Raw genomic sequence first — 12,438 nt, 5'->3', positions numbered from 1 at the left:
AATTTTGGCAGAATTCGGGAGGAAGGAAAGGAGAAGAACGCTATAAAAAATGCTGCTGGCCAGACAGGGAACTCCCTTCGGATGACTAAACGCTGGATTCCAACCATGCAGAATTCATTCTCATCTGTATTTTGTGGAAGAAGGCTAAAAATGTGTAACTATTTGTTAAAATACCTCAATGAACTCTATGGAAAAAGAAACAGCTAAGTTCAGCAGATTTGATTTCATCATTTATATACTAATCCTCCTTAAGAAGTATTTTTCTTCATGTGCATACATCTCACTACCATGTGGAAGTATTTTGTAATTACCTGATTTTTTTCTAATATGGGTACAGTACGTGGTGGTAATTAACTTTTACACATTATTGCTACACTAGAGCACAGAAGTGCTCCTTATGTGTATCTCACATACTCTAATGAAACCAAAGAAGATATTTCCTGCAGAGCATTGGAGCATCAGTTATTAATCCCTACAGCAGTATTACTTGTTACAGAGTGATACAGTTAAAAGGGAGTGTGCACAGTTTGTCCATGTGAACCCTGGTAACTATTAGAGTGAGTGGTAGGGTTCAGTATATCAAGTTTATAAGTGGCTTTAGTTATTCAATATTTTTTAAAAAATGAAATGTAAAACATATTCAGGTCTACGCTTCAACTGCCATGCCACTTTGTTTTCTTTGAAAGTGTTGTATTTGGTTAGATAACCAGAGTTCTGCAGGCCACTGTGCATCATGGCATCTGCTGGTGTAGTGATCACTAAGGGCTATTTTTGGAAATACACTGCAATATTGTGATGATCAGCTAGAACAAAGGACTTGCCAATCTGCTGAGAACATCATGAACTAAGTTCAACAAAAAATCCACATTAGACATCTTAAGTCTCCTGGGTGGGTGAAAGAATTCTGATGAGAAGGTTTCCTCTGATTAACGATTCAGCCTTCAAGGAAAAAGAAAACAGATGGGTTCCCTTATGCCGGAATGTTTCTTTGAGATATAGTCTCTTTGTTACGTGAGCATTGCCTTGAGACATTCACACTCTACTCATAGACAAATTTAATTTCTCCAGGGACAAAAAGACCCCATGTTAAAAAAAACAACATATCCATACTGAAAGTGCATAAATTATGTCTGTGTTGCTGAATGCAGAACACAGAAGCACATCATAATGGACAGTTGTGTTTTCTAGTTATAATCAAGGTATATATGACATAACTTACTTATATATGACTTAGCAATGACAGAGAATTCAAAAAGTGATGGTGAGTGATTCCATTAAAAAGTTTTTCTCCCGTTATAGAACTAAAAGTAGATTTAATACATTCAGTAGCATTTCAGTAATACATTCCAGCATGACATGGAAGGAAGTCTGTGTTCACATGGCCTAAAGATTTAACTCTCAGAAGGTTAGCTAGAAGCTGTATTGGACATTAAGAAATATCAAGGTGGCTTCTGAGTACCAGTCGTGTTTTGATGTGGGTCAAGAGATGCGAAATAGAAAGGCATTTCTTCTCCTGAAGAAGGTGTGCTTTGGAAAGTAGGGTGATGACCTAAGTTCCTCTCCCTCTAACTCCTACGCACAGATGTGCTGAACTCTCAGAAACCAATTGGGTTGTTTCTAATATGAAACGTTCTTGTCAGGAGTTGCCATGATCACAGTCACACAATTTTGTAATGATTTGCATTTTGTCATAAATAACGTTGTTGTGACACAGTCCTTAGAAAATTACCCTAATACAAATAGCTATAAATTATTCTGATAGTCAGAAATTTTCCTTCAAGGAAGTGCTTTGGATCGTAAGATAAAATACAGGGGGGGGGGAGCAACAAGGATAACATTATTCTAACTTAATCTTTGACTGCTATAAATCCAAAAATCAAGTCAGGCCACATTGACAGAAGTGTGATCTCATAGTGTGGATTCCTATAACCCCAGAAGAACTGCAAATTTAGGGCTGACTCAGGTTCCACCAACACCAAAAGACCCAAGCTTAATGGTGATGGAAGTAAGAATGCATGATCATTAATCTAAAATGAAGTTATAAGCTCATGATGACATGCACAAGCCCAAGTCACTCACTGGCCATTGCAGTGGATTATAATAGTAATATGAACATTCCCAGCATGCTTTAGACAAAACAGTGGAGAGCGTTTACAACTGGTATAATCAAACTGGATCTTAAAACAAAAGAACCAGAAACTAAGACTCACCTCTGTAGCAGTGCTCTGATTAGCTCCATTTTCTAGCAAATATTTTACAACATCAATGTGATTCTCCTGGGCAGCCATATACAAAGGAGTGAAGCCATTCTGAGGACAGACAACAAAAACAGAAATCTCAATCATTTGTAAAGTTTCAGCAAAACCAAAGTTACATCATAAGGAGAGAATTCACACACTCTATGAAATAATGCCCATGAAATAGATTTTGTATTTATCAATTCATAAATGGAGAAAACAATGTGAACTATTCAAACCGCTTAAGACATTTAAAGCATGAACACTATAGAACATATTTTATAACATTCTCTTTATACATCATATAATAGTATCTGTGTAATATCTTCTCTATCAATCCCCAAATCATTTAAACAGACTACCATTGCCTTGAATGTACATGCTTACTTAGCATTTTTGGTGCTACCAGTTAGTATTCACAAGACATCATGCTAGAAGAGGTTATGAACCCGACTGAAGATGAGAAAGTCTGTACTTATGATTATGATAGAATTGCTTATACTGAACACTTGCACATTAATTTTAAAGCCACTCTGAAATTTTATCATTCATTTGCTCAATTATTTACTGAAGTGCAGCCACCAATAGTTGAACCATCCCTAGGATATAGTGATAAATAGGATAAACACATGTGTCCTCGTGGAATACATACCATAATAATATTCATTATTATGTACTTATCTAAAAAACTCAACAGAAATATTACACCATGAGTTTAAAACTAAGTTTGTTACATCTTTTTATTTCTGTATGATTAAGAATATACCAACCTTGTTGAGGGAGAAAAATACATTTTTTAAAAGCTTGACTCAAATCCTCAAAACAATTGGGCAACTCTTATGTCAGATTATTAAACATGGATGTTTACACTTCCCCTATATTAATGAGAATGAGTAAAAGTGAGATGAACACTTGGAGATTATTAACCACCCCCAGAAAGTAGCAAAAAATGGGTTTTAAATTACTTGTTGAAATGAAATTATTTTGCATGCATTGTAATAGTGAAAACATTATTCAAAGTGACCAATAACCAGCAAAATATAAATATAAATTTTATAAATACAATAAGTAAAGAAATTTAAATTTTGTTTATGGAATAAAATATACAGGGTCCAAGTGGTGAAAATAGTTTTTAATCTAAAATAGAAATTATCTAAGAAGAATAAATCAACAACAGTGTTATGATTTGTGAATAACTACTGCTAGCTGGAGAGTGTAATTTCCAAGGCTTATCAAGCAGGTGAAATATGTTGTATTTTAAGAACACTGAAGGGGTGGCGGAAGGATGGAATTAGAGATTTGAAGGAAGGGAAAGCCAACGAAGTCTGTTCAAAACAATGAGTGGGTGTGAAATGAAGATCTTTTGAGACAAATAAGAGGTAGTGATGCAGTAAGAGAAAAGGAGCTTTAACAGAGCACAGACACTCCTAATGGGTTTCCTCTAACAAAATTCTGTAGGTAGATAAAGAGAAAATGAAACAGCTTCGAAGAAGTCATGACCATGCTTAGACCTTCACCAATAAGAGAATAACCCCTGGGTCAGAGGGACTTTTCCTTGGTGAACTATTTGAACTATTCAATCTAACTAAGATAGGTAAATATTAACGCTATAGAATATAATTCCAAGACATATAAATTCTCATATATATATGTATATATATATTGACCTACATAAAACAGTATCTGTGTAATGTCTTTTGCATTTATCAGTTCACAGATCATTTCAGCAGACCCCCATTGTCCTGATGCATACAATTTACACAGCATTCTCAGTACTTCAGATTATTAGCTCTAACATATTAGGCTAGGAGGGACCATACACCTGAGTGAAAACAAAAAGTTTCAGTAGAACCAGGAGCCCCATGTCTCCTTCACGTCCAAACTATGGTGCAGATGACCTGACCACAAGACTCTACCTAGTGTTCCCAAGTACAGTGCCAGTCCTTGCTCGGACTCTATGGTTGTCTATTGTGGAATATTCCTTTACACTCTGTGAATATGTGTCACTGTAGTTGGTTTAATAGAGACCATTTAGTGGCCATTAGCTAGGCAGGAAGAAGTACAGGTGAGGACTTGTGGACAGAGAGAGCTCTGGGAAAAAGAAAGGCAAAGGTGCCAGTAAGACACAGAATAACCAGGATGGGCACAATGGAGATGAGATAACAAGCATATGGAAGAACATAGATTAAAAATCATGGGTTAATCTAGGTTGTAAGAGTTGTCTAGAAGCAAGCGTAAGCTAAGGCAGAGCTTTCTTAAGTAATGTAAGTCTCTTGTTATTGTTTGTGAGCTGGCAGCCCAAAGAAAAGTCCGACTACAGTTGTCCTCTCAGACATCCTTTGGCCAGCAGAGTAATGGTCTTACATATATCCACATCTTTCTGTAGTATTTATTTCTTGCTGACAAAATACATGACATAATAAGAGAGAAATGTCTGTTAGGGTTCAGGGTTTGGGGGGAATTTCATCCAACCATGATGGGAAAAACATGGAAGCAGGAGCAGTCACATCCAAGGCAGTGGGAGCATGAGGTATTGGGTGTTGACATGCTTGTGGACCAGGAAGGGGAGAGAAAGCCGGTCCAGAACCAGGGGCAGGGATAACTTCAAAGACCTGCTACTAGCACTCGACTTATTTCACATAATGGTACTTCCCAAGGACTCTGTAAAAGAGTGTCACAACAGAGCACCAAGTGTTCAAAATATAGCCCTTTGGGGAACACGGCAGATTGAAACCATGACGTCATTCTAATCATTGGAATCTGTAAATTGTACAGAATAGGAATAGAATAAATGAATAGGAAACTGTTCATCTTCACTCAAAGATTGCTTAACACAGCATTCCTGGTCTCCTCATATATACGTAAAAATGCTATTAAATATATCATGTTTCTATGATTTTTTTAAAAAGGGTTTAAATGGAAACCATTAGGAAAACATATATAATTTCTCATTGCTGACATAAAAATGTTTTGGCTTGAACCTGGAAGCAACCTAGATGCCCCTCAACTGATGAATGGATAAAGAAAATGTGGTACATAGAGTACTGGTCAGTGGTGAAAAAAATGGCATTGAAATTCTCAGGCAAATAGATGGAACCAGAAGAAATCATCCTGAGTGGGGTCACCCAGACACAGAAAGACAAATATAGCATGTACTCACTCATAAGTAGATACTAGACATAAAGCAAAGGATAACCTACCTATAGTCCACAGCCCCAGAGAAGCTAGGAAACAAGGAGGACCCTAAGAAAGACATACATGAACCCCAGAGAAGGGGAAAGGGACAAGATCTCCTAAGTAAATTGGGAGCATGGGGGCATGGAGGAGAGAGGTAGGAGAAAGAGAAGGGAAGAGGGGGGAGAAGAACAAGAGGGATCAGGAAGGTGGAGTTGGAGGAAGATCAGAGAGGAAGAGCAAGAAAAGTGATACCTTTGTAAAGGGAGCCTTTATAGGCTTAACAAGAAAACCTACTAGGGAATTTCCTAGGAATCAACTGAGAATTTAAGCAATAGTAAAGAAGCTACCTTAAATGCCCTTCCCCTCTAATGAGATTAATGACTACCTTAAATGCCATCATAGAGCCTTCATCCAGTATATGATGGAAGCAAAGCACTGGGCCAAACTCCTGGAATCCAGGTGTAGAGAGGGAGGAGTGATGAGCAAAGGGGTCAAGAAACCCACAGAAACAACTGACATGAGCAAGTTGGAGCTCATGAACTCCAGACTAACAGCTTGGGAATCTGCATAAGACTAAACCAGGCACCCTGAACATTGGTGTCAGTTGGGGGAGCTTGGGCAGTTTATGGGGCCACTGACAGTGGAACCAGTATTTATCCCTAGTACATGACTGGCTTTTTGGAGCCAATTCCTCATGGAAGGATACTCTTTTAGCCTAGATACAGGGGGGAGGACCTCGGTCCTGCCCCAGATGATGTGACAGACTTCGATGATTCCCCCATAGGAGGACTCACCCTCTCTGAGGAATGGATGGGGGAGTGGAGAGATGCTGTGGAGAGTGGGAGGGCAAAAGGGAGAGGGAACTGGGATGGGTATCTTTTTACAATAATAATTAAAGTAATTTTAAAAATGAAATAAAAACTTATCAACTGGAAATAAAAGGTTTTGGCTTATCCTAGGTGCAAGTAAGGAGAGTAGTATACAGTAGTTCCGGAATCATATCCCTAGACTACAAATGGTTTCAACCATATTATTTACTAATCATTCTTCGTGCTTCTCAGATTATTTACAACTCTCTTTCAGACCCAGAAATCATGCTCAACTTTGGAGAATTCAACATCAAATTTAACTCTCATCTATAAGCTGTATCTTATACTATAAAAAAGCTTCACAAAGCGATGGGCAGATGGTTCAATGGGTAAAATGCTTGCTGTGTGAGCATGAGGACCTGAGTTCCGATCCCTGGCAGTGATGTAAATGTGGGACCCACCTGTGTGCTTCTGCTTATTAAATACTAAGAACAGTACCTCTGTCTACAGGAAAATATCAATTTTTGTCATTCATTTATATTTATTTAGCCAAAGCAAAAATGTGTTTGGTAGCTATTTACTGTTTAACATTGCACTTAGATCATGACTATGAAGCAAACACAAAAACTCTCTTCCACATCCAGCACAGACAGGTTAGTAAAGAGAGACTAAAGAACAGACTAACATGCACACATTTACAGAAGAGCTACAATTGGCTGGTTCTTCTTGTTCTGTTGGAGCAGCACCAACTATACCAGCAACCCAGAATCTCAGTTGGTTTTTGATGTACGCTCAATATCCACACATAGACCAGAGGGAGATTTTGCCTACTCCCTCATCCTGGCCTGAGGAAGGCTTTACCAACTCCCATAGGTCTAAGTCATAGGACAGGCCTTGATAATGATATACATTCACTGGGAATTCACCTACTCCTTACACCTTCACTCAAGGCTTCCTCTGTTCTCCACACTTCTTTCCATAGGAACACCCAGTCCAAAGCTCGGATAACCAAGCTTGAACTACTATAGACAGACTGGGGTATATATCTAACTACTCTCTATTTATTGCATGTTATATAAGGAGAACTCAGATGAAGGACACAGAACTCAACTGTCTGAGAAAATCCTACTGGCAGTTCATCACTGCAGTGACTCAGTGTAAAGAGAAGGAAACCACAGAAGTGCAGAAGCAGAAAAAGCTTTTCAGATGGAGATGAGAAAAGAGAGGACAAATGGGTCTTAGGCATCACTCAATGCCAGATGGTGAGGGAATTGAGTTCGGCAGGACTTAGCCCTATCTGCCTCACTAAGGACTTGGCGCTTGGTTTTAAAAGGCTTGAGAGTCACTCAAGTTTTTCAAATAGGGATTTGGCATGAACATATCTGCATTTTAGGAGATTAGGATGCCAAGAATAGAGAGGAAGAAATGTAAAACACTCTGACTATAGTTACTGAGAAAGAACAGAAGGTTTCTGTAATAATCTTGATGAGAGATAAAAGGAGACAATATTGAGATAATTTTGGTTTATTCAAAGATAAGCTAGTATTCAGACATTTACACTACACTCGGTGACTAGAAGGAGTACAAGCGGTTTTAATCCATATATTTATTAGTCAATTTTAATAGTTCTTAATTAGTTATAACTCTTTACCAGATCCAGAAATCATGCTGAACTTTGGAGACTCCAAATATCAAGTAGGACACGCATCAAGAATACTTTGTGCTTATAAAAATGCCTTGCACAGGGATGGGCACATGGCTTGATGTAGGTAAAGTGCTTGCTGTGTGAGCTTGAGAACTTGAATTCAGTTTCTCAGCAGTGATATAAAAGTGGGGTTCACATGTACGCCTCTAGGGTTCACCCTAGGGGTGGGTAGAGACAGACAGATCCTTGGATCCCACCAGTCAGTCAGTCTAGCCATTGGGGAGTTTTGGATTCAGTGAAAGACCCTGTCTCAAATATAATGACGATTGTAATGTGGAGATCAATAGATGAAGACACCAATGTCCACCTCTGGCCTCCATATGTATATATTCCCACCACAATGCTTAGCCACAGCAGGAATAAAATTAACAATCCAAATTGCTTTTACATCTGTGATAGTTTCAACTTATGTCTAAATTATTCTCAAACACATAATTCTGGTTCCTTCTTTTAAATGCAGACTGTCTTAATAGTTTGCTTTTAAATAATCAGTTATGGAGGTTTTAATGTTGGGTGAATTCTACATCTGGTAATTAAAAGTTGTTGCTTTCTAGCCTTACACCCTCTTTTAGGTCACCTTCTTTAGGGAGAATGAATCTTGGTCATGATATCATTCAAGCAGCCACGTGAGACCCACGGAGAGAAGGAACTGAGATTTCCCACAAGGACTACCTTGCTAAGCATTTGAAAAGTACCCCTATGTGCTGTAGCAGAGAAATACCTTCAGTGACTGTGGTTCTGGGGGGTCTTTACTATGACCTTATGAGGGACTCTGAAGCGCAACTAGCCAAGCTAAGGCTATGATCAAACTGTGAAGACAATATATGTATGTTGTTTGAAGCTGCTAAGTGTAGTTGGAAAACTATTTAGTGCCAATGGTTGATAAGCACAAAACCCAGTGAGAGATGCCCCACATGATCAGACCTGTCTCTCTCTTTCCAGTTATATCTCTTGCATTTCTTACTTCATAGTCCTTCCTTCTTATTGAGGAAAGAAATTATCTTAAACAGTTACCTCCAAATGTCTTAGACATGTAATTCTTCAAATGCTAAAAATAAAAATCTAAACACACTGCTCTTCTTGAGGTTCAATGAGGTGTAAGTGGCCCTCAGTGTCCACCAATCCCCTAACAACCAGGAAAATGGTACTTCACTGTGCTGGTTTCCAAAAGAGCACATGAGGGATGCTTCCTGTAGAATCCTGGGATCTGGGTTAACTATGAGTGAAAGCACTATGACCCAACAGCCATTGCATCCTGTTACGATCTACTGAAGTCAGAAAAGATTAAACCTCTGCCTTGATAAGAAAGAATATATGGAACAGATGGCTACTGCTTACTTGTCTAGGTCAAACCACACACAGTCTGAAGCAGTATTAAAAAAACTATGACTTTCCGTATTCACAATGCCTTAAATTCTAATGAAGTCTTTGGATTTAACCTCCCCTCTTACAGGAAGACTTGGAGAATAAACCATCTGCAATAATAGAAAATGGGAATAGATACACATAGTCTGGAGTCAGTAAAAGTCAAATCTCCCTTCTGAAGGAGTCGCCTGTCACTTTTAAGAAGGCGAACATCAAGACTGAGGGTTTGGTTTTACTTTATGCACAGAGCAGAATTCTTCCGCAGCCTGACAGTCTACCGGCTGACCCACATTTGGACCGGTTGGTTGGTTGTTACTACTGTGGTCCTCATTCTCACTGCCTCACTTGTTCCTCCTCTATTGAAGCAGCTTATGAGATGAGGCAGGAAAGAAGCCTAAAATTATCAGCAAACTTGAAGGTCAGGATGATTCAAACCCTGTCCCTAAATACACCATGAACACCCAGCTGTGAAGGATGGAGGAACCCAATCTGGACTAATTGTAGCTACGAAATAAAGCAGACGTTGGATATTCTGGGGGTGTGTATAGGGAACAAGAAGGAAAAATAGGAATGCAAATTATTTGGTAGTAAAGCTCAACTGCTCTCCTCATCTCATCTTCTAGATTCAAAAGACTTGCAGATGACCAAAGCCAATCAACTCAAGACATTCCTTAGGACAAAGTGACTTAGAATTTGCACAACACATTGAGTTCCTCCCTCCACCAAATTCTTCTTTTACAGAATTGGGACAGAGAGACAGACATTGTCTCTTCTTCTAAACTATAGACAACAGAAGTGTAGCCACCATCATAGTTCTCCAATGAAATACAATCTAGAATAAATCAGATGTTACAGAAATCACAGGAGCGACAGAGAAAGACTCTGAGCCTTTGGTTATGGAGGAATCATTTGATGGTGGGACTATCCTGAAGCTCACCAACCTATCTAAATTTTATTGAAGAAGGTCAAGAAAGTTTTTCTTTCTTTCTTTTTTTACTTCAAGGACAAGGTGATCTATTTTCTTATTTGCAATTGGAAACAATTGCAATTGGTATGGCATCTAAACCAAATTGCAGTTTTCAATATCACCATTAGTTTAAAATAAAACATCCTGGCCTGGACATATGACTCATCAATTAAAGAGCACTTATTGCTATTCAAAAGGACCTAGGTTTCATTCACAGCTCCCACATGGTGGCTCAGAGCCATCTGTGACCTCCAGTTCCAGGGGATCCAGTTCTCACTTCTGGATTCTGAGAGTACTGAACATTTACACAGTGCATAGACATACATGAGTACAGCAAAATACTAGCATACATAAAATGAAAATAAATAAATCTTTATTTTTTAAAAGTAAAATGAAGCACTCTAACCAGGAAATTTTAAGAGTACATAAAGTGCAATAAATCAGCTGTGCAAGCAATGAAATTGTATTATTATTATTCCTTTTAGTTTTTGAGATCAAAATATAATTACATAATAATTTCCCCTTCCTTTCCACCCTCTAAACTATCCCATATAGTTCTCCTCCTTGTTCCAGCTCAAAGTCATAGCCTTTTTATGAATTGTTATATATATATATATGCATATATGTGCGTGTGTGTGTGTGTGCACACACACGTGCGTGTGTGTGCACATTTATATTTTTCCTAAATACATAATGACAACTTGCTCAGTCTGTAATGTTACTTGCACACATTTGTTTTCAAGGCTGATGATTTGGTAATTGATAACTAATTGGTGTGCTGCTTCCTGGGGAAGACTGTTCTCCTCCTCATAGTATCCCTTAGTTGCCTGTACAAAACCTCACTAACTTCAGGTACCTGGAAAGTACAAAGGGGACATTGCAGGGGTAGGGGAGCAACACAGAGGACAATTTCAGGGTACAAGTACTCTGAATGGGGAAACGGAGAAAACAGGAGGCTCTAATTAAAGGAAGGGGGATGATAAATACAGAAAAAGAAGGGAGAAGGTAAAACATCAATAAGGATGCCTGGGAAAGTTGTAAAGAATCACACTATTAACTATCTAAACTATCTATCTAAAAGTACCTATAATATATGTAAAGTTCCATATAAATAAACATATATAGTTTGATACTTGTACATATTTGTATCTAAAAATACATATATAGTGAAAGTTTCCCATCTGTCCTGACAATGCTTTCTCCAAGAACCAAGAAAGACCACCTAACAAAAGCCCAATACCAGACACTGAAAGCCTTCTTTTGAGTTGTTTGGTCCTATCTGTCCAAGAGACTCCCGAACATTACAGACTATTGCTATTACCCTTGGTTTCTCCACAGAGATGCGAAGTATGACTCCATTGCTGAAGACACCATGCACTTCAGATACAGGGTCTTGAGGGCCCTGAGCTGGAACTGACCTGAAAGCCTCCTCCCTGAGGACTAGCTTTCATGGTACCAGAAGGAGACATGCAAGCTTCCAAAAGAGTGAAGCAATAATAGGTTCAGCTAGCATGGTGTCAATGCTGCGTCAATAACCATCGTGGCATGATACCCTTAAGGGTACAGTAGAGGGACTCACACCTTGGCAGACACCAACAGCTTTCCAAATGGACTCAAGACCTTCTCAACAAGAAGGAAATCATGCCTGGTACTTGAAACCTAGCCAACTACCCAGAGCTAGCAAAGTCATGGATCTTAGAGGACCCTCAAAGAGTCAAAGAGTAAATGAGTAAAAAAAAAAAAACCAACAACACATACACACTGAGTAATTTTCTTCAAAGAAATGTTAGTTCATCTTGGAGTAAGTCCTTCTCATGATATCATATTCACCTTTATAAGTACATGTATAAATTCCTTTGTAATGTGTGTAGAATAGATAATTTTAAAGATAGAAACTAGAATTATATCTGGCAGATGTTGAAACCTGAGAAACAATTAGAGGCGTAATGAAAAAGTTTGTGCATGAGAAATAAAATATTTTAATAAAGTCACTAAATATTTGAATATTAAAAATGAATGGCCATTTATCCCCTGGCACATTTTCTGGATTTCCAAATAAACATTATAGATTATAAATGCATGTTTTTGTTTTGTTTTGTTTTGGGTTTTACTTGTTTGGTTGCTTGTTTTTGTAAGCAGTGTGCTCTGCCTGGCATTGTAACAAGAGCTTTAACATAT

The 12,438-nt window shown here is 38.3% G+C and overlaps 1 protein-coding gene across 50 annotated transcripts in view; it reads right to left on the bottom strand.

Moving 5' to 3' along the window:
* Ank2 (ankyrin 2) overlaps window positions 1-12,438 on the bottom strand; it is a 557,097-nt gene that overhangs the window by 128,841 nt on the left and 415,818 nt on the right. For all 50 annotated transcript variants that reach the window (XM_040751830.1, XM_040751836.1, XM_040751829.1 and 47 more), the window contains one exon: window positions 2,211-2,309. In XM_040751830.1, the coding sequence (XP_040607764.1) occupies window positions 2,211-2,309 (99 nt within the window). The remainder of the gene's footprint in view (window positions 1-2,210; window positions 2,310-12,438) is intronic.

This window comes from Mesocricetus auratus, unplaced genomic scaffold, assembly GCF_017639785.1.
Source record: "Mesocricetus auratus isolate SY011 unplaced genomic scaffold, BCM_Maur_2.0 Super-Scaffold_100009, whole genome shotgun sequence".
In the NCBI taxonomy this organism is placed as follows: Eukaryota; Metazoa; Chordata; class Mammalia; order Rodentia; family Cricetidae; genus Mesocricetus; species Mesocricetus auratus.
This window is presented reverse-complemented; position numbering and strand designations above follow the sequence as displayed.